Source organism: Drosophila takahashii, chromosome X (genome assembly GCF_030179915.1).
Source record: "Drosophila takahashii strain IR98-3 E-12201 chromosome X, DtakHiC1v2, whole genome shotgun sequence".
Classification (NCBI taxonomy): domain Eukaryota; kingdom Metazoa; phylum Arthropoda; class Insecta; order Diptera; family Drosophilidae; genus Drosophila; species Drosophila takahashii.
In genome coordinates this window covers 5,382,921-5,410,658 of record NC_091683.1, presented here as the reverse complement: position 1 = coordinate 5,410,658, position 27,738 = coordinate 5,382,921, and the positions used below count along the sequence as shown (strand labels likewise).

Sequence of the window (27,738 nt, the reverse complement as noted above, 5' to 3'; positions counted from 1 at the left end):
GGTTTTACAGACAATCAGTATTTTCCCTTTGTGGAAGTGTATATGATACAAAATTTAACTTAATCTTTAAACTATATCTAAATTTTTTATTAATTTGCAAGCATTTAATATATCTTTTTTTATTTTCTATTAGTGATTAAATCAACCGATTTCTAAATGCGAGTATTTTAGCTGCACTCAAGGTCATTTTTAGTTGGATATAAATACCTCAACAGTTTCTAGCATTTCCACACACTTGCACTCGATGGGGTCGTTTTTTCAAATTAAAACTAGTATTTAATGGAATGAAAATGGCACTGGAAACTAAAGTCCTTCGACCTAATAATTCTTTTAAATAACCAATAATATGAATAATTTTAACAGCCACTGTTAATAACAGCGCTAACAGTGATCGTGGCCCCTAACAGCACCCTCGATCGCTGTGCAACACTGCCGCCCGACCGTTTTGCGCGCGCGTTTTGCAATACTTGCCTGGTTGGTTTTTTTAGCGTTCACTTCTTTGTTGTTGTTTGGCCCTCGCATTTCGACCGTCGTCGTCTGAATTCGGAAATCTTTGTGATATGCGCGCTATTCGGTGATAAGCAGTGTACTTAACAAATCAACGGCTGTTGACAATTAGTAATGGCCAGCGGGAGCAGCTTGCGATGTTAGAATAGAGCCCCCACGAAAGGCGAAGTGCAAGTGCAAGCTGCAGGCTGAAGTGTATGTATGTAATTTTATGTAATTGAAAAGCAATTTTCCACCCCCCCCGCCCCCGCCCGCGCCCCCTTCAAGGCCCCCAAATCCCAGAAATCGCCCGATAATCTCGGACTGGGTGCCTCCAATTGCGCCTCGTTTGGCCAATTGTGATGAAGGCAAGGCGAAAAAAATCACAAGACTCAAGACAAATTGACGACGAGCTCTGCTGCCCCGCCCCTCAGTGACAGCCGCCCCCTTTTGCCAGCGGAAATCAACAAAAATCAAAAGCCAACATTCAGTCTGTAAATCCCAGCATTCGTTTCCACTTCACTCTCAAAAACGGGGTACTAATATCACTGTTACTGGGTTTGTAAAACTAGAGATCCTAACTCAAGTAACTTGACTCTGGCTTACTTTTTGGGAATTCTAATTTTACAAAAGTGTTGCATTTGAGTTCAAGTTAATACCCTGAAAGTTTCGCATCTTTAGGACTAAAGATCTCTGAATGGGGAGTGATTAAGTGGAAGGAAGTGTAAATTACCATCGATCTAAACCACATAACTTTAAATCTGCGTATTTATTTTGATTTTTAACCAAGCAAAAGTGCTATATTTAAGTTAATGTGTATTATCTGAAAGTTTCACATCTATAGAACTTAAAAGATCATATGTTTCTTGATACAATTTCTTTGTTTCTTTCTTTCTTTGTTTACATTGTTTTAATTTTACACTAGTTATATTGTAGGAATGGTTATTTTGATTTTATGCCATATTTAATAGTACCTACATTATCTTCAAGATAATCCCTGCAAGATTGCTACAGATAGTGGCTTATAATTGCCATAAGATCTGTTGTTTTAAAGCTCTCACCGCAAGTAGGGTATTTCCAGCTTCGGTCCCCCCGTGGCAAAAACCCTCCGTTCTTGTTTTATTGATCAAATATTTGCGTCTACGTGTGCCGATGTCGATGTGTTCCGGCGATGTCTCAGCGATTATAGGGGCTTTTGTATGTCAGCTGTTGGTGCTGTTGTTTCAGTCGGCACTAGCACATGTTTTATAAGCCCAGTACCAGTACCATTTCCAGTCCAGCCGATTCGTTATCAGTGCTAATTAAACTACAGAAGAGAAATCTGAGAACGGCGGCGATAAGGCGATAAGGTCGGAACACTGAGATGGGCGGGATAACTTCAGATTCGCCGGCGATGTCGATCGATCAGAGACAACACCTCTAATCCATTACGATTGTTATTGTATTATGGCATATGGTATATGGTATATGGTCTAATCAATCAGCGAGCCGATCTATATTTAGGCTGTACTGTTGACGTTAATTGACCGCCAGTCAGTCGACCGCCACCCCCTCCACTCTCCACTGACCACTGACCCTCCCATCAATTATCGCCCAGGTACGGGCCACTCTTCTGGGTGCCCGAAGGTGGAAACTAGACAATAAACTATGGAAATAGCCATACAGTGGACAAAAACGTTGGAATAATAGTTTAAAAACATAAAATTCTACAAAAAAAATTTTAATTAGAATTTTTTTTGGTAAAAATCATAAATAAACTATAACACTTGAAAGATAGTCCTTGATAGACACTCAAATAAATAAAAACAATTTTTTATAGTAGCAAAATGAAATATTAACAACAATATTAGCGAGCTAAAAATATATAGTTATCTTAAAAATGTTAAATTCCCCGTTAAGGATTTATTTTAAAATTGGCATGTTGATAATAAAATTTAGATAACAAAACATGTCTATCAGTTTGGCCAAAAAAAAATATCTAATTAAAAATAAAAAAACCCTTCAAACTAAGGCATTTTTAAAAAATCTTTTATAGAAAACAAATTTTTTTTCTAGCTGTGTAGGGTGTAGGTTGGGCGGAAGTTTTGCCCAGAAATCGAGGAAGGGCAGCGGTAAAATAAAATGCCACAGCAACAGTTGGCGACGCAAATATTTGTGCAATTGATTAAAACATTCTCCCATCCCCATCCCATCCCATTCCGATCTCTATCTCTATATCTTATACGGCTCTATTTGAACGGGCGACAAAAATTTTCCAATTTGCTTAACTCGTTATGCGGGCCTCGTTAATGATACATATTCCTCCGATATATATATATGTTCGTTCTGTAAAGAGTCGGGTGGCACAGACCCCAATAATTGTTATATTATGGCTTAATCATACAGAGCCCTTTTTTTTTCGGGGCTGGCTCTTATCAGTTATGAAAAAACACACCCACCAGCAGCGTTCAATTTACGATCGCTGGTAGTCATATAGCTATAAGGTGCTTTAGTTAATACGCCCGATTAGCTACTGCATTGATTTGAGCCATTATCCATTATCCCAATCGCTCGTCCGTTAAATTAGCAACGGCCACTGGGAGAAAGCTGAGCGATTGGTTCTGAATTAACGGATTTCGAACCGCACATTACTCACCACCCACAGCAAAACAAATTGAAAACATTTCTATTTGGGCTGTGAATCATAATAAAATACATTTTTGCTAATCTAGAGTTCTTCTACGTCATGCACGATTTTTATAATTAAACATTTGGCTTATAAACAATTGATAATAAAAACCCTTTCAAAAAGAAATATCAAAAAAAGGTTTACTTAAACTAAATTAAATTAAATATTTTTAAAGTTATTACAACCCATTTAAAATCATTCTTAATTTAAAGACATTTTAAATTTAAATTTTTTTAGATGAATGTCTTCTATATAAAATACTGTAATAAAAGAAATAAATTCCAAATAGTTCCTAAATGTCAAGTACATAAAACACTTAAAAAATATAAAAAGAATAATAATAATAATTGCTGACTAACCGATCTTAAACTGATATGCTGATATAGCTCTATAATAAACCCTCTTTTACCTTATAGTTTTAATAATAATAATAATTAAAGTCCACCTTGTAGGCCCCAAGTTTTATAACAATATGATACCAGGAAATGGCCCTAACAACTCTGGAATATTTATCGTTTCAGACTCGCTTCAGTGCAGCGCCGATCAACGGAACGGATCCGATCTGGACTGGACTGTACTGGAGAGACACAGGTTGCCCTAGAAAAGCCAGGCGAAACCATCGGTAGCCATGAAGTTCGCCGAGCACCTGTCGGCGCACATAACGCCTGAGTGGCGCAAACAATACATCAACTATGAGGTGAGTCTGGCCCAGACAAAGTCACAGAGATACTAAGAAAACATATTGAACATATATATCATCCAACAGGAAATGAAGGCCATGCTCTATTTGGCCGTGGAGGAGGCGCCATCGGTGGAGAGTGTCGAGGACGATGTGCTGAAGCGGCATTTCGCCAACTTCGATGAGAACTTCTTTCACTACTGCGACAAGGAGCTGAAGAAGATCAACACCTTCTACTCGGAGAAGCTGGCGGAGGCCACGCGCAAGTTTGCCACCCTGAATGCCGAGCTAAAGACCTCCATCGAGGAGTCGGAACGGAGTGCCAAGAAGTCAAAGTCAAAGAGCCAGAAGCGGCATGCGGCGCTGCCCGATCGCAAGGCCCGCGAACTGAAGTTGGCCTTCAGCGAGTTCTACCTGAGTCTGATCCTCCTGCAGAACTACCAGAATCTGAATCACACCGGCTTTCGTAAAATACTCAAGAAGCACGATAAAGTGAGTCTGATTTACGGCCTCTGCGGTAGAGGCATCATCGCTGAACCTTGACCTAGTCAAAAAAGAGATCTTTTGGGGATTACAAAAGTCTAGTCTGCGGCGTAGAACAGACCAACTTTTGTCTGAGAAATAAATAATATGAATTTATTGTAGGGTTTTCGGGAAAAACGTTGCTTATCGCTGTGCTTTTGAGCAAAAGTGAATCATTCATTCTACTAAGATAAGAATAATCGGTTGGATATGTTGTAGATCAATGTTTTTTGTTCTCACTATTAATTAATTTATTATGGAATCTTACTTATACTTATAGTACATATTTATTGTAGGGTTTTTGGGAAAACCATTAGCAAATATGAGCAAATGTGAATCATTCATTCTGCTAGGATAATTTTACTAAGAAAAATCGGTTGGATATGTTGTAGATCAATGTTTTTGCTCTCACTTTTAATTAATTTATTATAGAATCTTATTTATATTTATAATATCAATTTAAAATATAAATTTATTATAGAAAAACGTTGCTTATCGCTGTTCTTTCCGCGGTAACCATCATAAAATATGAGCAAATGTGAATCATTTATTCTACTAAGATAAGTAAAATCGGTTGGATATGTTGTAGGTCAATGTTTTTGTTCCCACTGCTAATTAAATTATTATAGAATCTTACTTAACAACTATTAAATTAACTTTCTCATTACTTTTCACAGCTCTTGCGTGTTGACAGCGGTGCCAAGTGGCGGCAGGAGTATGTGGAGGCGTCGCACTTCTTCACCAACAAGGACATCGACAATATTATCAATGAGACAGAGACCACGGTCACTGGCGAGCTGGAGGGCGGCGATCGTCAGCGGGCCATGAAGAGGCTACGCGTACCGCCGCTGGGCGAGCAGCAGAGTCCGTGGACGACCTTCAAAGTGGGCCTCTTCTCGGGCAGCTTCATAGTGCTGGGCATTGTGGTGGTGCTGTCGGCCATCTTCCACGAGATTAGCGGCGAGAATCTGAAGGTCACGTTCCGCCTGTATCGCGGTCCCCTGCTCATCATCGAGTTCATCTTCCTGATCGGCGTCAATATCTACGGCTGGCGATCGTCGGGCGTGAATCATGTGCTAATCTTTGAGCTCGATCCGCGGAATCATCTATCCGAGCAGCATTTAATGGAGCTGGCGGCGATATTCGGTGTCGTGTGGACGCTCAGCATGCTGAGTTTCCTGTATAGCGCCAGTTTGGCCATACCGGCGTTTATTAATCCGCTGACGCTCACGCTGATTATGGTGCTCTTCCTGGCCAATCCGTTTCATGTGCTCCACCACGACGCTCGCTTTTGGCTGTGGCGAATCACGGGTCGTTGCCTCTCAGCGCCGTTCTTTCATGTGGGCTTCGCTGATTTCTGGCTGGGCGATCAGCTGAATTCGCTGGCCACCGCTATTTTGGACTTTGAGTATCTCATTTGTTTCTACTTCACCAATGGCAACTGGACGGAGGCGAGGGATGCCTCGATTTGCATGGAGAAGGACTTTATCATCAGACCAATTGTGAATTGCCTGCCCGCCTGGTTCCGGTTTGCCCAGTGCCTGCGGCGATATCGGGACTCGCGGGAGGCCTTTCCCCATTTGGTCAATGCCGGCAAATACTCCACCACCTTCCTGGTGGTGATCTTCGCCACCCTCAAGAGCTTTCACAGTCGTAAGTGTTCTAAAATCGAGTTATTAGTTATAATTGGACATCGGATTTTAGGTGAAATTTTAATTTAAATACGATTTAAAGCCACATTTGAAAATAGCTAAAAATGACAAATTTAGCCGCTTTTTCCTCTTTTTCATAAAAAAATTTTACTGAGATCTTTCCATTCAAAAAATCATAAAAATACAAGGAAAAATATTTTGAAATTTTTTTTTGCAGTTATTATTAATTTTGTTTGGGGAAAAAGTTTGCATCAAAACATTTTTGTTTTAAGCCCCAGGAAAAAAGTTTAAAATTTGACTTTTACAAAATTTTGGAATTTTCAAAGGATGCCTTATGGGTTAAAGAAAATTTTTGTGTCATTTAAACGGAATTGAAGTGCTCTTTTATAGGTGCCAAAAGTTTATATTATAAGCTCAAAATATGAGTAAAGTTAACATTCAAATCTGTGAAAATAATTATGCCAACCATTGTATATAAAAATATTTAATAATTCTTAAACCCTTCTTGCAGCAAACTATGCCAGCACCTTTGACAATCCCTACACCTGGCTGTGGATCATCGCCTCGATTGTGTCCTCCTGCTATGCCTACACCTGGGACATCAAGATGGATTGGGGTCTGTTCGACAAGAATGCCGGCGAGAATACGTTCCTGCGCGAGGAGGTGGTCTACTCATCGACGGTAAAGGGATATATAAATTATAAATTATAAAACTATATATAAACTTTCTTTTACCTTCAGGGTTTCTACTACTTTGCCATTGTGGAAGATCTGGCGCTACGCTTCATTTGGGTGCTCTCCTTCTACCTCACCGAGATGAAGATCGTGAGCAGCGACATAATGACCTCCATCACGGGCATTTTGGAGGTGTTCCGGTGAGTTTGGGATGCCAGAATAATTATAAAAATAAATTATAATATATAACTTTATTTAATAGCCGCTTCGTTTGGAACTTTTTCCGTTTGGAGAACGAACATCTGAACAATTGCGGCAAGTTCCGAGCCGTGCGAGACATCTCGATAGCGCCGCTGGACTCCTCCGACCAGGCGCTCATCCTGCGCATGATGGACGAGGCCGATGGGGTGATCAATCGCTACACGAAGACGAACCGGCCGAAGCCCAAGAAGGTCAAGGATCCGGAGAAGCGGAGCCTGCTGCAGACGCGCGGTTCACTGCCCGATCTCAGGATCGATATGGACAGTAAAAAGTTGTAGGCCCGCCACCGAATTGTGCTTCCTAACGAAAGATTTTGCGGAACGACAGAGCCTATCGATAATTCAATTTACACTATTTTTTTGTAATCATACACGTTCTTTTTTTTTTTATTTGCGTTGTTTAGCTAATTTGTATATTTAGTGACTAAGTACTTAAAGTTGAGGAGCGACAATGTCCAGCAATAATTAGTGCCTAAGAATTCGAACTAATTTAGCATTCCATTTATGCGGTTAAACTAACTAACGAGAAAGACCAAACCTATACCTTTATATATATATATATCCTGTAACCTATGCCCCTAAGCCACACGTTTCCAAATCCAATTCGAAATCCATACCTTCCACAAAGAAAATACGAAAAATTGGAGTAGATAACGGCAGTATTAGTACTTAGAAGAGGTAACAACGAACAAAGTAACTAAAATCAAAGCAAAAACTACCTGCAGCCACCAACCACATTCCTCAATCTATCTATCTATCAGTTTATGTTTATCGTTAGTCAATTAGTTAGATTTGCCTTATCTGTTATATCTGTCTGTCTTATCTGTCCACCGGTTGATTGATATGCGACTTACATAGACTGTGACCAAACCGAAACTTAAACTGAAACTTAAAGTTAAATTTAAAGCGAAACCTAAAGGAATTGTACATAGTGTACATATAGTGGCGCCTGTGTGCGTCTTTTCTCTCAGTGTGTGTGTGTGTTTGCAAGGTTCTAAACTCTAAAGCGCCGTTTTCTCGTCCGTCTGTTAAATTTAAAGCAAGGTTTAATCTCGGATTTAAATTTAACCAACAGACGAGAAAACCGTACTTAAAAAGTGCAATGTACAGATGTCTACATAAATATATATACACACATAGACTTAAGAACATTTTGTCAGATATTTAATGAAGACTTTGTCAATTTTTGCCATATGTAGCTCGCGTTTTTGAGCTCTCATTTGCCTTGTCAAAATAGAATATTCTATTGCTTTTAATACGAAAAAACGAAAGTAGTGCACAAAAAAAATCCCTAGAAAAACCGCTTTGATTGTATTATATAGTTAACATGAGATCAGATCCCAATACCTTAAGCCCAGATTGTTAACCAATCCAATCCTCAGACCCACACACACACCATATGTATTGTACACCCTAGCAAGAAATACCCGAAAATGAACAAGAAACGAAATAAAGACGGCTTGAAGTAAAACCACGAAGAGATCTAGCAAATATTCTCCAATACGGCCGACACCAGGGCGGTTCCGCGCATTATCCAAAACTCGGGATTGTTGTGGCTGCGCAGGAGGACGGCCAGAATGAAGTTGGTGGAATGGCCGGTGGTGGAAAGGACACCGGATCGCTGCTGGGTCTTGTAGAGCGGCGCCTCGTAGCGCACAGTCGGCGAAATCTCCAGGCAGGGCTTGAACCTCACCACCGGCATTCGGCTGAAGAGCTCCCCGAAATTGGCATCGCACAGGCCGCCCTTGCTCAAATCCCAGCGAGCAGCCTCGATGAAGATTCCGTGCACATTGATAACCGCATCGGTGCACTCCTGCAAGTTGCCATAGAGCTTTTGGTCCTGTGATGAAAAAGATAAAGTAAGTTAGTTCAACAGGAAAGCTAATCTTCATTTCATTTTATCTAGAAACCTACAGACGGACGGACAAACGGACGGACAGACGGACGGACGGACAAACGGACGGACGGACGGACAGACGGACGGCAAAACGGACGGACAAACGAACGGACAGACGAACGGACAGACGAACGGACAAACGAATGGACAAACGAACGGACAAACGGACATGGCTAGATCGACTAGTCTAGTGATGCTGATCAAAAATATTTATACTTTATGGGGTCGGATAACAAAATAGCTTACAAATTCAATAACAATAGTAATCTCACATTTCATCTAGAGAAATACTCACATTCATGTTGTTCATGTGCATCTCGAAGAAATCCTGCTGAACCAGCTCCTTTTCGAAGACATCAAAGTCAATCTTCAGCGAATCGATGGGCAGGACGCGTCGCCGGGCGTAAGTCTGCAGGACGCCGGTGAGGAAGGATTGCGGGAAGAAGAAGCCACTGATCCAATAGGAGCGCGGCGCTCCGTTCTCCGCCCACTGCTGGATGAAGTCGATGCGCCGCTGGAAATCGGATATGTAGCTGGGCAGCGGCTTGATCGAGAGGAAGCTGCGCTTGGCCCACGAGGCGGGCACCTGGTTGGAGAGCAGCGCCTTGAACACGTTCTCCAGCTCCTCGGACATCACCACCAGGCCCTTGATGGCCTTGGCCAAGTTGATCATGCTGTCGTGGATGATGCCCAGCGCGATGTTGAACCGATCGATCTCCTGCAACAGCACAATGGTCAGCGAGGGCACCTGACCCTTGGAATCCAGCTGGAGGAGGTAAGAAATAGAATAGATAACAAGAGGGAGATGGATATAAAACATTTTTTTGATTGGGCATAACTTTTTAATGAATGGTCCGATTTGAAAAATGTCTTTTACATTTCGATAGGTATAAATATACACAACAAAATTGCATTTATACTTTTCGGAAATCTTTAAAGGTGTGGCCGCCAGACACATTTTAAAATCGTTGGTGGGCGATTGGGGGAGTGGCGCTCGGCTGAAATAAACGTGCTCTGCGTAAGAAGCCCAAGAATATGTGTGGAAAATCTCAACCTTCTAGCTTTTGTAGTTTCCGAGATCTCAGCGTTCATACGGACGGACAGACGGACGAATACAATATACCCTTTTCTCTACTTAAGGATTAACCCATGAAGACTATATATATACCCACCACCGAGAGCGTGTCGTGGATGGGCTCCCGCTTGATCTTGGTGGCCAGCGCCTTTTGAATCCTTGCTATCGTCTGCTGGGCAATCTCGTTCTCCATCGCCTGACCTTCGTCGGCGGCGGATCGCGGCTGTCCCAGCAGCAACGTGTTGATGAAGAAGGCCGTCTCCTTGGTCTGAAACACAATGTTGGCGTTCTGGTTCATCCCGAATATCTCCGGATCCTCGAGCACCGGAAAGCCCTGCACATACGAGGAGTACTCGGCCAGCGTCTTCTTGCGCGGATCCCGATAGTAGCTATCGCCGCGACAGTACTTGTAGTCCGGCTGGATGATCCGCTTCGAGGAGAAGATCGTGAGGATGGTACGCAGACAGCGCAGATCCCAGTAGTCCGTCACCCGACCGCCCCAGGTGATGTCGCCGTTGATATAGAGTATCGCCTCCCACGGAATATCGTCGAGCACCTCGCGATCGATGAAGAAATCGAGGGTCTTCAGGCCGCATTCACGATCGCTCTCGCTGAACTCGTATGTGATATTCCAGCCCAGGGGTCCGAATTTCCTGCGCTCCAGCAAGACAGCATGGAACATGCAGAGCCCAAAGACGATGGCCCGCCAATTGCCATTCTGGATGTGCTGCTCAAAGAAGTCCGGCTTCAGATCAGTCATCGCACCAAACACATTCGCCTTGATACCCTTGGGCGGCTCATTGGTGATCTTCACCGAATTCTGCAGCACACTGATCGGAAACGTCTGGATGGGCATCGAGGAGAGATACAGCCGGAAGTCGACATGCGCCTTGGTGATGCCCAGCGTTAGATTCCGCACAATCGTCTCCAGGGTTTGCATGAACGAGGTGGCCAGGTGGCAGTTCTGCAGGAACACCCAGTGACCCAAGCGCAGGCTCTTCTCGATCAGGTTCTCCGCCAGCGGCCCCTGACCCTGGCCCAGCGAAATCGAGTAGTACTTGTCGGTGAACTGCATCTGGGTGGTGAACTTCAGGAAGCCCGACATCGGATCCGAGCCGGTGGACAGCACAAAGATCAACGGCGTCACCGCCGAGGTGTCCAGATAGCTTTAAAAATGATAGAAAAATATTAAAAACTATTCGAAATGTGCAAAAAATCAGGATATGATAGGATAAAAACTCTAAGAGAAGGACACTAGGACTAGTTTGCGTAGAAACGGACGGACAGACAGACGAACGGACAGACAGATGAACGGACAGATGAACGGACAGACGAACGGACAGACGGACGAACGGACAGACGGACGAACGGACGGACGGACAGACAGACGAACGGACAGACGGACGGACAGACGAACGGACAGACAGACGGACGGACGGACAGACGAACGGACATGGCTAGATCGACTAGTCTAGTGATGCTGATCAAAAATATGTATACTTTATGGGGTCGGATAACGAAATAGCTTGCATCCCATTAAAGTTCAATAATAATAGTAATTTTAAAAATATTTTTCCAGATCTTACACCGAGCTCAATTGGGTGCCGCCGGAGGCCTCGGTGAAGTACTTGCCCACGGTGGACTGCAGATAGCAGACCACGTTGAGCAGGAAGCGCGGCTTTCGGAAGGCGGCGATGAACATCAGCTTGTGGAAGACCCTCAGCCGTTTGTCCCACTTGTCCGTCGGCGCCTGATTGCTCTGGGCAAAGTCGAAGACCTCCCGGTTCTCCTGCATCTGAATGAAGAAGGGCTTGTCCAGTTCGTCGGTGAATCCGGCAAAGAAGCTCTTGAAGTTATCCTCCAGAAACAGGCACGAGTCCCATTCGATTTGGCTCATCTTGATGTTGGCCGGCTGCTTCTTCGGGCGAATGTTGCCCACGGGACCGCGGGTGAGGAAGAGGAACTCCTCCTCGGTGACACGACCCTCCTGCCGTTCCACGGACAGCGCTAGCAGAAAGCTAAAGATTATCTTGTGGTTCTCGAACAGCCCACGTGATATATTATCGAAAATGGCCTTCAGTTCGTCGGTCATCAGTGTGGAAATGCGCAGCTCGACGGCCTGCGGTGGATGCTCCAAGCGCAGCACATTGCAGAAGACCTGCGTGAAGTACTTCAGGCTGTACTGGTACATCGGATCGATCTCGGCCAGGCCGGCGACCACAAAGTACAGAATGGCGCCGCGGGAGGCCAGGATGCGATAGCGTTCCCGCGAAGCGGTTATCACCTTCTCCGTCTCCTCGGTGTCAATCAGTCGGGCGGCAATGATCAGGGAGGTTTCCTAAAAGAACGTTAAAAATTTAATTGATTGATTAAAATTGATCTCACACCTTAAAAGTTAAAATTCTTTAAACCCTTAACAAATTTTTTTTTATAATTATTTCATAATAACCAAAACTAATAAATTTAAAGCGTATTGGCCGAAGGACTTCAGTTTCCAGTGCCATTTTCTTTAAATTAATTTTAGTATTGTATACTAGCTTTAATTTGACAAAATAAAAAAAAAAAAATAAAAAAAAAATTTTAAGCGACCTAAAAATTAAATATTAAATATAAGTGCTATATGAGATAATAAGTTTAAATATGTTTAACTTAATTGATACGTTTTTGTGACTAGCGCATTAATAATAAGCTCAAAGCTTGTAGCGTTGGAATAAATAAAAAAAAAAAAGGACTTTCGTTCACCTTGGCATCATTGAGCGTCTCCACCAGCTCTTCGTCGTCCAGGATGTTGCCCTCCGAGTTAAACAACAGCTTTAGCACCTTATCCTCCAGCGCCAGCAGTTGCTGTTTGTCCGAGTTGATCTTGACCACCAGATCGTTGCGTTGGATCTCCATGGCGGGCAGTTCGATGGCCACAATGTCTCTAAGGGATCAGAAATTCCAGTAATCTCTATCTATAAAACAAAGAGAACATCTACTCACGCCAGCAGCTGATCCTCCAGTCCACTCTCGGTGACCAGGAAGTTGACCAGCGTCACATTGATGCACACCTCGGGCAGGTAATGTGGATTGGGCAGCTTGGTGGTCATGTAGAGCTTAAAGTTGTCATCGTAGTCGATCACCATGTCGCCCAGTTTCAAGTAGGTGCGACCCTCGAAGCGATACGTCTCCCGCTGGAGGATGGGCCTTAGGCTGGGATCGATGGTCTCGTTGATCTCCTCGAGCAGCACCGGATAACCCTGGCGCACGCTATTCTCCAGCACCCGCATCATCGATGAATCGGTCATCTTGATCACCTGCAGATTGTTGGCTCGCTCCATGTTGCGAATCCAGCGATTGGCCTGCTCCTGGGGATCGATCATGAGGGCCCAGCGCAGAGCACGCGTGGCATAGATGCCATTCTCGATGGAGATGTTATCCTTGGGCAGCCCGTCGACATTCCACTGACGCATCTCGTACGGATCGCCGAGAACCTTCAGTAGATTGAACTCCGGACTGGAGGGGATCTTGTGCTCGTGGCACTTGGTCACCCACAGGGCGCTCATATCGCGTCGGTATTCGTGGGAGAAGGCGCCCAGATAAGCGACACAGGCAGCCGCAACCAGGACGTCGCCGGGCACACAGGCCAGATCGCCGGTTAGCGATTTCACCGTCTCCCGCCAGCGAACCTGCTCGTCAGATAGAGCGGAGGTCAGGCGACCGGCTCGATTGATCCGGGCATAAGTCAAATCCACATTGTCCTGGATCACCTGGAATTCGCGCTGCTTCTCTTCGAGGCTGTCGCGAAGTCCCTGGATCTTGGCCTCCACCGCGGCGAGTTCCTTTTGCTTTTGCCGCAGCACCGTCATCACCTCCTTGAGCTCCGCCTCGGCGGCCTCCTTGCGCTTGATCTTCGGCTCCACCACCTTGTACACCTTGGAGAACTTGTCCATCGATATCACCCACATGCTCATCGACTTGGCCACCTTGGAGACCTTCTCGAATTTCTAAACAGAAAATACTTATATTATAGCGTTAAGGATATTAACTTATATACACTTACAGCCGGCACGAAATCCTTGTGATCAATGTACTTCTTGACCTTCTTTAGGGTATCCTCCTTCATGTGCTCCTTGTCGTACTCGAACAGCCGCTTGATGAAGTTAATATCGGCCATGATGGCCTTGGCAGATGCCCAAGTGGGTCTACGAAGGGTAAGATATAAAAAAAAATTTTAAAAAAAATTTAAAAAAAAATAAATAAAAAAATAAAATAAAATAAAAATTGTTTTTTTTTTAATTGAAGGCTAAAAGTATTAAGATTTAGTTGATAAAAAATATATTTACTTCACTCCGAGCAGAATGCAAACGGCCTCCATGCAGAATTGCACCAGAGCCGGCGGGGTGGTAAAGGACTTCAGTTCGTTGATGTCCGCCTTGGTCAGACCTTTGAGGGCCTCCTCCGCCTCGCGCAGTGCCGGCATTGCGATCTCCAGATCCTTGCCAGCATCCTCGGATATCGCCTGGGCCACCGCCGCCTTCTCCTTGGCATTCATCTCGTCCTCCAGCACGCTCTGCTTCACAGCATCCGCCTGCTTGGTCTCCCTGGTCAGATTGTCCACCAGGGACTTCATCATGGCGGACTTCTCATCCAACTGCGGCACCATCACCTCCAGCTCCTTACCCATCACAGCTATCTGTAAAGAGGTATCCCTGGGATAAACTCGAAGATACAAAAGAGGTAAAGGTTATAACATACCACTTCATTGGTCTCCAGCAACTTGTTTAGACCATTGGCGATACGCTTTCGCTTGGCTATGATCTCCATGTTCTTGATCTTCAGCAGATTCTGGTAGAGCTTCAATAGCTCCAGATAGCTGCTGGGCGTGGTGTAGTAGTGCCTCTTCATCTCCTTGTAGAACCGCACCGAAGCATCCTCAACGGTCTATCGCAATAAAGGATATTCATGAGATAAATAAATAAAAAAAAAAAAAAAAGATAGACCGCAAGTATCCTTTTTAACGTTACAAGAAGAAATGTGACGCCCTACTAAAAACTCCACTACACTCACCTTGTGCATAAACACCGTGGTGTCTGCAATAAGAAATTTCCATAAAAAAAAATAAATAAAATAAAAAAAAATAAAAAAAAAAGATAGACCGCAAGTAATCTTTTTGGCGTTACAAAAAGAAATGTGACACCCTACTAAAAACCCCACTACACTCACCTTGTGCATAAACACCGTGGTGCTGGCCAACGAGATGCGATCCTCCATTTTGGGCGCAATCTTCGTTAGCAATCCCAGGGCCACCGAATAGAGGGCCTCCGTGGGCCAGCTGGTGAACCAATCGATCGTCGTGCAGTTGACCAGCGAGGGGAACATTCGGCATCGCCGTCGGAAGGCATCGCCCACCGGACTCATCGACATGACCACATGAAGATTATTGCGCACCCGGTTGATGAAGAACTTGTAGATGGTATCGCGACTGCAGGGCTAAACCGGATGATTAAAGTGTTTGCTAACTGGAATCGGAGTACCCACATCATCTTTTCGGCTCTCATTACATCCATCGCGGGCATCCAAAATGATCTTCTCGAACTCATCGCCCTCGAACAGATTGGGCACCTCGCCGGAATTGAGTATGTTGTTGATATCCTCGAGGAACTCCTCCTCCACAATCTGGCTGTCGATCAGCAGGAAGGTCACCGGTTGATTGTCGATCTGTTTGTAGTATAAAGTGAGAAAAATCATCAAAAGTGAGTTTGAGAATCATAAGTGGAAATAAGAAGAGGTTTAGAAAGGGTAAGTAACTACTTTGATACTATGGTAATCTGTTTTGAATACGTTTTTATTTTACTGCAGTTTTTCTATATTTGTATACTGTGTGTGTGTTGGCAGAGGAGCGGCAGAGCTTGGAAATTTCATAAGTAGAAATAAGAAGGGGGTTTTAAAAGGGTAAGTAACTACTTAGATACTATGGTAATTTGTTTTTAATCCATTAGTATATTACTCTAGTTTTTCTTCCTAAGTATACTGTGTGTGTGTTGGCAGAGGACCGGCAGAGCTTGGCAATTTTATAAGTAGAAATAAAAAGAGGTTTTTAAAAGGGTAAGTAACTACTTGGAATACTTTGATAATCTGTTTTTTTTTTTTTTTTTTTTTTAATACTGTGTGTGTGTGTTGGCAGAAATGGGTAACTTGTAACCCTAGTTAGTACTCACGCCTGCGATGCGATAGAGAACCCTTAGATCTTCATGAAAAGCGTTCAGATCGTAGTTGCGCCGCATCTCGATCTGCCAGCAGTTGTACTCGTTGACGTGGGACGCCAGCCGGGTGAGGGATTGCTTTCCCATTCCGGCCACCCCCACCAGCAGTCCATTGCCGCGATCGCTGCGCAAGAGTCGCGCCAGTCGCACAGTATGCTCCATTGCGTCCTGGAAGAGGATCAACTTCATCCTCTTGCCCACCGCCACCGAATTGTAGTCCGAGATGTAATCGTTGAGGACACTCTCTAGTTTGGTGTGATCCTTGATCTCATCGTAGATGCGCTCGTTTTTCGGCTTGCCAAAGACCATAAAGTCACCGAACAGAATGGGTGGCTCCTCGTCGTTGACCACCGGTCGATTGAAGTGATCCAAGCACACGTCCTTCATCAGCGACTTGAACATGTTCTTGTCCTCCTGGTTGATCAGGCGATCGTGAAAGACACGCGTCGTCTCGTGATAGAAGAGCCGAAGGATCTGGTTCTCCTGGTTGTAGTGCAGATTGCTCGCCTGCAGGATGCCCTGTATGCACTTGGACAGATCGCGCAGATTGAAGATGTAATGCGATCGATCCGGAGTGGGCAGCATCACGTTCGCAACTCGCATATAGACATCGACGCAGGCATTCACCATGGCCTCCGAGAGCGAGCGAACCGCCGAGGAGAAGGTCTGCAGGAAGCCGCGCAGGATGCCATTGAAAATCTGAGTGAGGGTCTCCTCATTTGGCTTCGGCAGCGAGAAGAGGGCAAAGTGACGAACGAAGCGTGGGGTCAGCGGATTTCGACCTCCGCCTGGCGGAGCACAGGCACAGCCGAGGACCACGTCGAGGATCTCCTTCCAGTAGAGCTTCTCGCGATCGTAGAAGCCCTTGAAGTCGAGGAATTGGCGCAACAACTCAATCGCCGGCGAGGCTCCATACGTATCCAGCTTGGGCATATTCACGTCGTCAATGAACACGATCACCGTCTTGCCCACCGGAGCACCCAGCTGCGTCTTCTTGCGCTTCTCCAGCGGCCCCTCGATCATCTCCTGGGTGCGCACACTGCTCGTCTGGGCGGAGAAGTTCAGGATCACCGGGATGACTTTGCCCTCGGATAGGCGTTTCATGCAGCTGATGGCCAGGACCGTTTTGCCCACTCCCGTGTCGCCGGTCACCATGACGGGCATGCCTCGCTTGAACAGGAGATCGGACACATAGCTGGAGGGGATTGGATTGAATACGATATAGATATGTAGATATCTGATCTCTAATATGCTTACCCATATTTGGTGGTGTCCACTGTGGGCACCTGCATGTCGTAGTAAGAGGTATCCGGATCGAAATTAAACTTGGCCATGATGTCCAGCCAGTTGCCCCAGTCCATTTTCTCCAGATCGATGCGATAGTTCCACATGGAGTGGTTGGGCAGACTGTTTTGTGTGGGTTATGAAGAGGTAGATGTATAAATGTTAGATATTCGATATCGATATTTTCGATATGTTTATCGGGCAAATCAATGTTTGAAAAATATCGATTATGTCGATATTAGATGGTATATGAGAGCTTTAAAATATCGATATTTTCGATATGTTAATCGGGGAAATCGGTGTTTGAAAAATATCTATTATGTCGATATTCGATGGCATATGAAGTATTAAAATATCGATATATTTATCGAGAAAAATTGATGTTTGGAAAATATCGATTATGTAGATATTCTATGGTATATGAGAGCTTTAAAAATACCGATATTTTCGATATGTTAATCGGTAAAATCGATGTTTGAAAATATCGATTATGTCGATATTTGATGGAATAAAAGTGCTTTAAAATATCAATGTTTTCGATATGTTTATCGAGAAAAATCGATGTTTGAAAAATATCGAAAATATCGACGATATCCCACCTCATATTCGGATGCTGCGACATGGCCCTGCTCCACTGCTCCTCGAAGGACACCTTCTCGGCATCCTTGAGATTCGAGGCAATGGCCCAGAGCACCGCCCATGCGAAGATCTTGGTCAGCAGCTCCTTGGCCTGCTCCTCATTCAGCGCGGACCACTTGACCGCCTCCAGCTGGGAGGAGGTCAGCTCACAGCACAGTCGCACCTTGGAGCCCAGCACCTGATGGATGGTGTACACCGCACGCTTTCTTTCGATCTTCAGCGCCTTGTCGAAATAGCCCACGAAGAGCTGGTAGCAAAACTCGGCCAGTGGAGCGGGCAGCTTGTGCCGCATGTCCACCTCGCGCCACGTGTCGATTAGCGGTATCCAACCGAGATCCCCGGGATCCACATACACCATGCCGCAGCGCGAAACGGTGGCCGGCGAAGCCTGCAGAAGGTCCTGAACCTCGAAGAGCATGTGAATCCAGGCCGTGAGCTTGATGCGCTCCGAATTGGCCAGGCACAGCATCTTGTTGTCGTCCAGCACGGTGTTCAAGTTCTCGATCCAAACGGCATCCACGGGCCCGTCGCACATGATCCACTGGTGGATCTCGTCTGAAAAAAGACCGATGGAAGAGGATTATAGTCTTTATACGTCGAACCATTCAAGTATCACTACCTCCTTAAAAACTCATCATTGAAAATACCCTGACTATAAATAAATATTAAGACACACTAACTCTCACTATGCTGATTAAAACCTATATAGTCTATATAGTCTTTATAGTATATATATACCTATATAAAATCTATAGTCACGGATCGTATAATATCTATCTTTCTTTCCAAATAACCGAATCGTTCAAATCCCACAACCCATTTCACTGTATATCAAATCCTAATGAAATAATAATGATAGATTTGTTACCTTATGTTTGAACTAGTATATTATATAGGTATGTATATCTAAGATCTCATACTGATATATATATATTATACCTCAAACCCTCTATCTATAAAAGGCTCCCTATAAAAAACGGCCAGTAGCAAATTTCACCCAGAACGGATTGACATAAAAATCTAAAAAAATCACATTAATTCCTAAAAAAATTAGGAGCCGCGAGTGAGGTACAAATTAGTCATCTATATATCTAAGTATATCTAAAATCTCTTACTGATTTATATATTATACCACAAACCCCCTGTAATTTTTCTCGCCCATCCGCACCTTCTACCGTGGTGGCTGTTCGCACCGCCAATCCCAGCAGGCCATCCTGCCACTCCAGGGTCTTGAGATCCACATAGCCGTACAGCTCGTTCATGGTCACCGCCTTGGGGTTCATTGTCTGGATGACGACGGGCCGGAAGTTCGGGTCCTGCACCTCGTTCTCGAACAGATGCGAGAGGGCAAACTCGAGGGCGTGGAGAACTACCGACTTACCGCCTCCCGTGGGACCCACCAGCATTACGCCCCATCGGACGCACATCGTCTCGTAGAGCTGCAGACACTTCCTGATCGTCGTGGGCACCGCCTGCAGGTTCTTCTGCCGCAGTCCCAATCGCAAACTGGCCTCCAGATGCGGATGCTGTGAGTCGGGCAGTTCTACGCCCGGAAACAGATCGCTTAGGATGCCGCGAAAGAGGACCGCATCGTCGGCGAGAAACTTGGGTATATTCGAATCCCTGAGAGCGGCAATCAGTGTGATATCCTCCCGCTGATTCGGTGAGGCTCTCTTCAGAGCTCCCGCCATCACCAGAACCGATTTCACCGCTCGCATTCCGAAATCATAGTGATTCTGTTGGCTCAGCTGCTGGCTGCACAGCTGGTACATTTGCACCATCTTCCTGGCCAAAATCTTGGGATCCTCGAAGCCCTCCGAATAGAGAATGACCTCCGAGATGAGGGCGTAGTCGGGCACCATCATGGAGATGGGTCGGAAAAGGGCCTTCAGATTATCGGGCAGCTCGGTACGACCTGCGTAGCCGGGATTCATGGTGATGAAGACGCAGCAGGAGCGGTTGATCTTGATCTCGCGACCCTCGAAGATGAAGCTGTGGAAGAGGAGTGATTGCTCAATCAATTATGCATTGTCTAAATCAATATAAAAGTGGGGTGAAAAAAACGGTAGGTAGCTTCTGCAGCCAAAACGAAAAAAAAAATCCGAAACTCGGAAATAATTTGGTGATAGAAGTGAAACAAAAAATCACCCCAAAATTGGATAAGAAAAAAAATTTTTTTTTTTTCATTTTCATTTTCACAATTAATAACTAATAAGAACTCACCGCTTTACCCTCATCGCCTTGGCCGTTCGGATGGTGATCAGCTGCTGGGCAATCACGGACAGCACCTCGATGTCAATCCTGTTGAACTCGTCGAAGCAGCACCACGCGCCGCACTGGGCCAATCCCGAGAAGAAGCGACCCATCATCTTGTAGTCCAGGCCATCGGAGCAATTGAAGACGACACACTGTTTGGCCAGCGCCTTGGCCAGATCCTTGGTGGTCTCCGTCTTGCCCGTGCCGGCCGGTCCAGCCGGAGCTCCACCCAGATCCATCTGAAAGGCGCCCATCAGACAGAGGTAGCAGCGATCCGTCAGCGGGGTGAGCACGAGGACACCACCGGCACCCAGATACTCGTAGTAGTAGGGAATATTGGCGGCAGCCATGCGGGAGTAGACCGTTTCGGTCTCATCGGCCCAGTAGAATCGCAGCATCTTTAGCCAGTTGAAGTCGTTTCTGGAGGGGATTGAGAGAGAGAGAGATTAAGAAGAATCATCGATCATCTATTGCAAAGAAGAATCGTCGTGTGCCCAATGCAAGATATACTCACGGCTTGCAGACCTCCTTTTCGATGAGCATGCGCACCGAATCCTTGGCATGCACATCGATGGTGATGAGGGCGCACAGGATCTTGCGCAGCAGCGAGCTAATGCTCTTCCTGGTCAACGCGGCCAGGGCGCCCAGATCCTTCAGGCACTTGACCTCAAACTTGCCCATCTTCTCGAGTATATTCAAGGGATTACGCTCCTTGCCCTCGTAGATGCGATGAATGTCGGCGGCCCACTGCACTTGGGAGACGGTGAGGACCACCTGGTTGGGATGGTCCTGGAACCAATCCTCGCGCTCCTTGGCCGGATAGCACTGGTAGCCGAAGCGCATGTATCGCTTGCAGGAGACAAACATGGCCTCCTCCACCTTGCTCAGCCACTCCTCGACGGCCCCGCGGGCCTTCAGTCCCTTGCCGAACTGCAGCTTCTCGCCCTCCGGCGACAGGAAGGCCACGATATCGTTGGTGGCCACCATCTTGCCATCGCCGCCCTCCTTGGAGCCAAACTCCAGACGGTAGATGGCATCGAAGCACTTGCGCAGATGCGGCTGCACCGCCTGAGGAATTCGCGTTTGGGCCAGGATCTCCAGCAGTTCGTCGTTGGACAGGAAGTAGAACCTATGAAGGTAAGTAGTGATGGGAGTTACTCAGCTGAAAGAAGTGCGAGGGAGATGGAGATAAGCATGCAGCAAAGACACTGCTTGCACTGCTTGCCTTCCATTATTTGCTCATAACTTTTTAATGAATGATCTGATTTAAAAAATTTCTTCTACATTTCGATAGGTATTAATGAAGACAACAAAGCTGCATTTATAGTATTTCGAAATCTTTAAAGATGTGGCCGCCAAACACATTGAAAATGCAAACCTGCTCACCTGGGAAATACCACCCGCTTGACCTCCAGATAAGCCTCCAAACCGCGCGATATGAGATCCAGCAATCGATTGTTCTCCAACAGCACCGTGTACACATCCACACTGGACATGGTGGGCAGTGCCAGGGCCACCTTCTTCGCCTGGCGCACCGTCTCCTTGAAGCTCTTGTCCACCGCAAAGAACATCTTGGCCTCGTGGGGCAGCTGCCGCTGGATGTCCGCCGAGGCGAAGATGGCCTCCAGGTAAATCCAGGCACCCTGGCAATCCATCCAGCTTTCTGTTAAGTAATGTTTAATATATAATAATATCATATATATATATATATATAGAAGATAACCCACCGAAGGTCTTGCTAAACTGATCCATGGCATTGATCCACTCGTCCACCTTGTTTTTGATGGGACCCACAAACTTGGAGGCGGCTATAGTATTGATATTCACATTGGAATCGTCGAGAACGGCCTGTAGCTCCTCGGTTCCGGCCAGAATGAAGATATCCTTGGCATCGTGATGGGGGACAATGGCCAATTCCGTCTCCTTCCATGTGGTTTCGATGGCCTTTAGCATATTCTCCAACTGAACCTCACCGGTGGCCTGCGAGGATATCTGCATGAGGGCCTCGCCGATGGCGACATCATCGAAGGCATGGACATCCTCGTACGTTTGGATTATGATGTCCTTCTCCTGGAAGAACTTGCGATTCAGCAGATCCTCGATCTCCGCCCAGTGGCGCTAAAAGGAGGAGAGAAATTTTGGATTATGAAAAGAAGTATATATATATATTTTTTTATATATTTTTTTTTTATTTTTTTTTTATAGTTATTTTAAAGGTAACCCCACTTACTGCTCTCAAATTGGGATTACGCAGATAACCAATGACGGGCAGCTTCTCCTTGAAGGCCTCCGCCGATTTCTGGAGCACTGGGACAATGTTGTTCTCGGGCAGATATTTCTGGAACTGCAGGCAGTTCTTGATCGTCTTGGCATTCAGATCGACCAAGTCTACAACAGATAGCGTATTGAAATCGGCCACAATCCATTCGGCCAGCGATTCCTCCCAGTCGGTCCAGGTGCGATAGAGATTCTGTCGCATCCGGATGTCATAGAAGCCGCTGGCCATTTCCTCGTACATGGTCAAATCGATCTGGAACTCCTTCTGGTAGCCGAGGAACTCGTCGGCTCGGTCGCGACATTTATTCAGATGCTCCAGCATGGCGTCCAGTTTGTTGGTCACCGACAATCGATTGGAATTGGCCTGGTAAATATGAAATTTAATTGGTTATAATAAAGGGACTTTCCCTGCTATCAAGAGAACCCACATCCAGAAGCCAGGGCTGCAGTGCCTCGATGGCCACCTCGTGAATCTCCTCCTTAAGCGCCGCTATATCATCCTGCATGGCGTCCTCCAGCCGATTGATAAAGTCCTGCCGCTTCTCCCTGATCTCCTCCAGCGTTTCGCGCGTCCTATTCAAATAGTCCTCGGTGTCCATGTAGTCCTCCTTGGACTCGTCATCGATGGGTATGCCAAAGTCCTTGATAATCAGCAGCAGATCGTGCACATAGTCTATGCCATTGAATATCCCGTCCAGTTCCGAGGAGCACTTGTCCAGAAATCGGATGTGGGCCACAATCTCCAGCGTTTCGTGGGGCTCATAGCAGATCCGACCGTAGAAATCCTGGGCCTCTTCGTACAGCCGTACAGTCTCCTCCTCGGCCAGCTTGGGCAGATATGTGGCCAAAATGTTCTGAAGTCGAGAGCAAACCGGCGTCACCGTGTCCTTGAAGTTCGTCTGATTGAGCTTCAGTAGTCCCAGGTAGACATACTCCAAAATGCCATCCAAGGCACGCACATTATTGCAGTACCTATCGCAGTAGGCCCGAAGGATCTGAAGATCTGAGAAGGAAATATATTGGGATTATAATATATTATTATAGGCCGATTGGTTCCTCATACCTCTCTCTGTGTTGAGAACCGTGGGATCTGTACTATTGTCTATCTCAAAGTTCTCGCGGATTTTGGTGAAGCGCTGCGTATAGAGACGAGCTCTTTCATAAGCTTTGCGGATCAGCACGAACATGTTTTTGCTATCGATTGATATTTATTCTTATTTATTCCTTTGGTTATGTTCCAAAATACTTACCGATTATACTGAAACCGGTGATCGGCGCGCAAAAGATAATGCAAATCGGGAGCTCCTTCATATAGCACCTCCTCCTGACGTCCCATAATCGAGGGTCTAGAATTTGAAAAAACAATATAATTACGTAATCTAATCTAATTACTTTCATTATTATTTTTTTTTAATTTAAAAGAAATTTTTTTTTTATTTATTTTTTTTGTAAGATAGCTATTTCTACTATCTGTCTGTACTGAGTGAAGAAGGGATATTAGTAGATCTAATTACTTTTATAATTGATTTTTTTTAATTAAACATTTTTTTATTTATTTTTTTTTTCTTTTTAGTAATAAAGCTATTTTTACGTAGTGTGTGAAGAACGGATATTAGTAGAACTAAATACATTTATTATTTATTTTTTTTTTATTAAAATTTTTTTTATTTTTTATTTTTTAGTAATATAGCTCCTTCCACTTACTGTGTGTACTGAGTGAAGAAGGGATCTGTGGTGAATGGATGGATTTCGAGGACCGTCTCGAGAATTAGACCAGTGATGCGCTGAAAGATAATCCTGATCACATCCTCCGAGGGCTCGACATCAATGCGATCGGGCAGCAGACGCAGCATGGCCAGGAAGAATGGACTCTGCGGCTTGTCGGCCGGTCGCTGCTTCTCGATCCGCTTGTCCACGCGATCGTGTCGATTGATATCCGCCTCCGAGGGACCCACCTCGTCGTGGAGCTCAAAGGCCCCGGCCAGATCGGCGAAACTCTTGATCGTAATGCGATAGAGCATTTGGTAGACCATCATGTCGCAGTAGGTAAGGAAACTACAGATAGAATATTGGAATTAGTTGGGACTTTACTAGTAGATTAGTAGAGTGATCTTACTTGGTTAGGGTCTTGCAGAAGGCCCGCTTTCGTGCTCGATCCATAAAGCTGTGCGCCTCGCGCATTTTCTTCAGCGACGGATAGTAGTTGATCTCGTCGTCGGGATAGAAGCCACGTGCCTGGATGGCATCCGTGCAGGCTCGAACTTGCAATTATTCATAGAATATATTACATTATTTAATAATAATTATATATACTCACATATAGTCTTGCCAATGAACTCGCGAAAATCGGTAAAGGTCTTGTGCAGCTGCTCATAGATGCGCATGTGCATTTCCAGGAAGTAGAACGGGTGCCAGCTCTCGATATTGGTCACATTGATGAAGTTCAGCCGCTCCATCTGGACAATGTCGCTGCGCATGCGCAGAATCGCCTTGGCCAGCTGCGGGATCACGATGAAGAGGTTGTTTTGCAGATAGTCGCGGGCCTCGTTCAGTTTGCGCCACTTGATCGTCTTCTCCCACACCTAAATGCATATTTTTGGTAAGGTATTTAATAAGAATTTACATTTATTATTAAGTATTTAATGGTAGAAAATTTGGACCTGGGTTTTTGCTAAATTTATACCTTTTTAGGGTTTTTTTGTTGAAACCTGACAAAAATTTGTCTTAAGTCAAAGGTACAAACTGTTTTTGAACAGCCTGCAATCTTATAAATTGTTCCCCGTCATTTATTTTGTTGTGAAAAATTGAAATCTGGGTTTTTGGTAAAAAAATGGAATTGTTTCTTTTCGTTTTTTTGCTATAACTTGGCCAAAAATTATCCTACACGAAAAATAAATACTGTTTTGAACAGATAACTAAATACGAAATAAATCCATGACACTTTCCGGGTGATCTTGGAAAAATAAAATTTTCGTCAATTTTCAATTTTTTTATAAGGGGGTACCTCATGATTTTTTTCGAAAAATGGCAAAAAAATAAATTTCCAGGTTTAAATGCCAATCGATTGGAAATTTAACTACGAGTTCAGAAAGGTATGACAATCCATATTTGGATCAATACTTCCATTGTTACGGTAAAAAAACGAATTATTTTGTAGTGACAAATCGAAATCTTGGTTTTTGGTAAAAAATGGAATTTTTTCTTTTCGTTTTTTTTGCTGTAACTTGGCCAAAAATGGTCCTACACGAAAAATAAATACTGTTTTGAACAGATAACTAAATAAGAAATAAATCCATGACACTTTCAGGGTGATCTTGAAAAAATAAAATTTTCGTCAATTTTCAATTTTTTTATAAGGGGGTACCTCATGATTTTTTGTCAAAAATGGTCAAAAAAGAAAGTGATCAGGTTTAAATGCCAATCGATTGGAAATTTGCTTACGAGTTCAGAAAGGTATGACACTTTATATTTGGATCATTATTTCCGTTGTTTCGGCTAAAATACTGATCTTATTGGGTGAAAATCTGGATCTGGGCTATTCCCATTTAAAATCGATGTTTTCCAACCCTACCTTGAATCCCTTCCACAGCCGGAAGATGGAGAAGGATCGTATCTGGATGATGCTGAGGAACTGCTCGAACTCCTGCTGCCACTGGTCGAGTGGGGTGAAGAAGTTCTCGGAGCAGTGCCAGAAGGTCACTCCGTGGCGGGTGACTGTGTAGAAGGGCTCGTAGGTGTTCAGCTCCTTGTACTCCACCAGTCGCAGGCTGTACGGCGTGAAGTATTCGCTGTCGTGGGGCAGCATGTAGTCCATGTAGACAAACGAATCATCGGGCATGGCCCGCATACGATTGATAATCAAATTGAGATCGGGAATCAGCGAGGCACCGGTGGTGATTTTCGTAGTGCTCGCATTCCGGGACTTTCCGCCGCCCGTCGAGGTCATCGATTTGGTTACGGAGAAATTCAGACGGTACTTTGATACCTTCTTCTGGGCACTGTGGTGGTGGTGTCCCGTCGGTGTCTTCTTCTTGGCACCGCCCTCTAGCGGAGGAAGCGTGCTACTGGCATCCTGGACATCGCTGGCGCGATCCGTGAAGGCGGTTCCATCGCTACCGAGTCGATCCATGGAGATGCCACTGGCCCGATCCTCGCCGTAATGATCCCCGTCTCCAGCGGATTGCCTCCTCCGGCTCCTCCTCTCTATGGGCTCTTCGTCCTCCTTCTCCTTCTCCCTCTCATCCTTGTCCTCCTTCTTGGCCCCAAGTTTGGGTTTAATTATCAGCTCCCTGCCCCGATCCCTGCCCTTGATCTTCGGTAGCAGCTGGCGGGACATTCCGGATTTTCGGGGCTCTATGTGGTTTGTTTTGATCGGCCTTAAACCGACTGACAGTCGTTGGTTGCTCCGCTTTGTTATTTTTCCGTCGCCATGTCTACTGCTGTAACTATCAACTTTGTTTATTAGCCCTCTGCACACCCTTTCATATTTATCTGCCATAAATAAAATGAATCTATAAATTACCCAAATAATTAAAATTTTGGTTTCTTCATATATTTTTTTTTTTTTTTAACTCATCAGCATTTATTGTGTTTAGGCTTTTTGTCAAGTATTTTCAAGCAGACGATCATAACTTAGAGTTATTATTTTTAATGAGAATTAATTTCTAAACTCACCTCTTTCAGGACTTTTATCCTGCAGCTTTTATCAGCGAAAAAAGCTTATTATGAGTGAGCTTCGCTTGAGCTTAAAGGACTTTAAATGTTTAAAACTGACTTTCGATGGAGAAAGGCCTCAATTAATAGTTTTAAAATGCTTTTAATTAATAATAATTTTTTTATAATTTTTATTAGTACTTTAGTTTACGAAACAAATATCACTGGAATAGCTAAATAACAAATTGTAGGCTAAAAATATAGTACATTATTTAAAAGTTAAAAAATTTGAATTTCGAATTCTAAAAAAAAAACAATAAAAAGTTGAAATTTTAATAGGATATTTTGGTAATATATATTAATTTAAATTTCAGGGACCATTCCAAGCTTTTAATGAACCGCAAAGAAGAAACGTTTTTTTTTAAATATAATTGTTTATATCTTTTACTTCCGCCAACATCCTTTAAACG

The 27,738-nt window shown here is 44.6% G+C and overlaps 2 protein-coding genes across 3 annotated transcripts; one reads left to right on the top strand and one right to left on the bottom strand.

Moving 5' to 3' along the window:
• The first annotated feature begins 478 nt into the window (after positions 1–478).
• LOC108066931 (solute carrier family 53 member 1) lies at positions 479–8,413 on the top strand. Of its 2 annotated transcripts, none has more exons than XM_070219182.1 (7): positions 479–706; positions 3,676–3,851; positions 3,921–4,325; positions 5,033–6,008; positions 6,519–6,688; positions 6,749–6,882; positions 6,945–8,413. In XM_070219182.1, the coding sequence occupies exons 2-7, from the start codon at positions 3,783–3,785 to the stop codon at positions 7,219–7,221; spliced, it is 2,031 nt and encodes a 676-aa protein (XP_070075283.1). In that variant the 5' UTR covers positions 479–706; positions 3,676–3,782; the 3' UTR covers positions 7,222–8,413. The 2 variants fall into 2 exon arrangements, with proteins under 2 accessions (XP_070075283.1, XP_044252241.1); XM_044396306.2 differs by having other exon boundaries at positions 480–702.
• Positions 7,251–26,995, bottom strand: Dhc16F (Dynein heavy chain at 16F). Its single transcript, XM_017155724.3, has 27 exons — positions 26,187–26,995; positions 24,933–25,197; positions 24,732–24,876; positions 24,320–24,670; positions 23,866–23,961; positions 23,679–23,809; positions 23,044–23,618; positions 22,569–22,979; positions 22,066–22,456; positions 21,725–22,001; positions 20,853–21,467; positions 20,306–20,758; positions 19,251–20,074; positions 18,043–18,637; positions 17,417–17,566; positions 16,115–17,354; positions 15,435–15,614; positions 15,120–15,386; positions 14,652–14,837; positions 14,240–14,589; positions 13,957–14,098; positions 12,897–13,900; positions 12,657–12,837; positions 11,501–12,252; positions 10,012–11,080; positions 9,135–9,605; positions 7,251–8,782 (listed from the first exon to the last, which is right to left on the bottom strand). Exons 1-27 carry the CDS (start codon positions 26,949–26,951, stop codon positions 8,426–8,428), a joined length of 12,243 nt encoding a protein of 4,080 aa, XP_017011213.2. The 5' UTR covers positions 26,952–26,995; the 3' UTR covers positions 7,251–8,425.
• Positions 26,996–27,738: the final 743 nt, after the last annotated feature.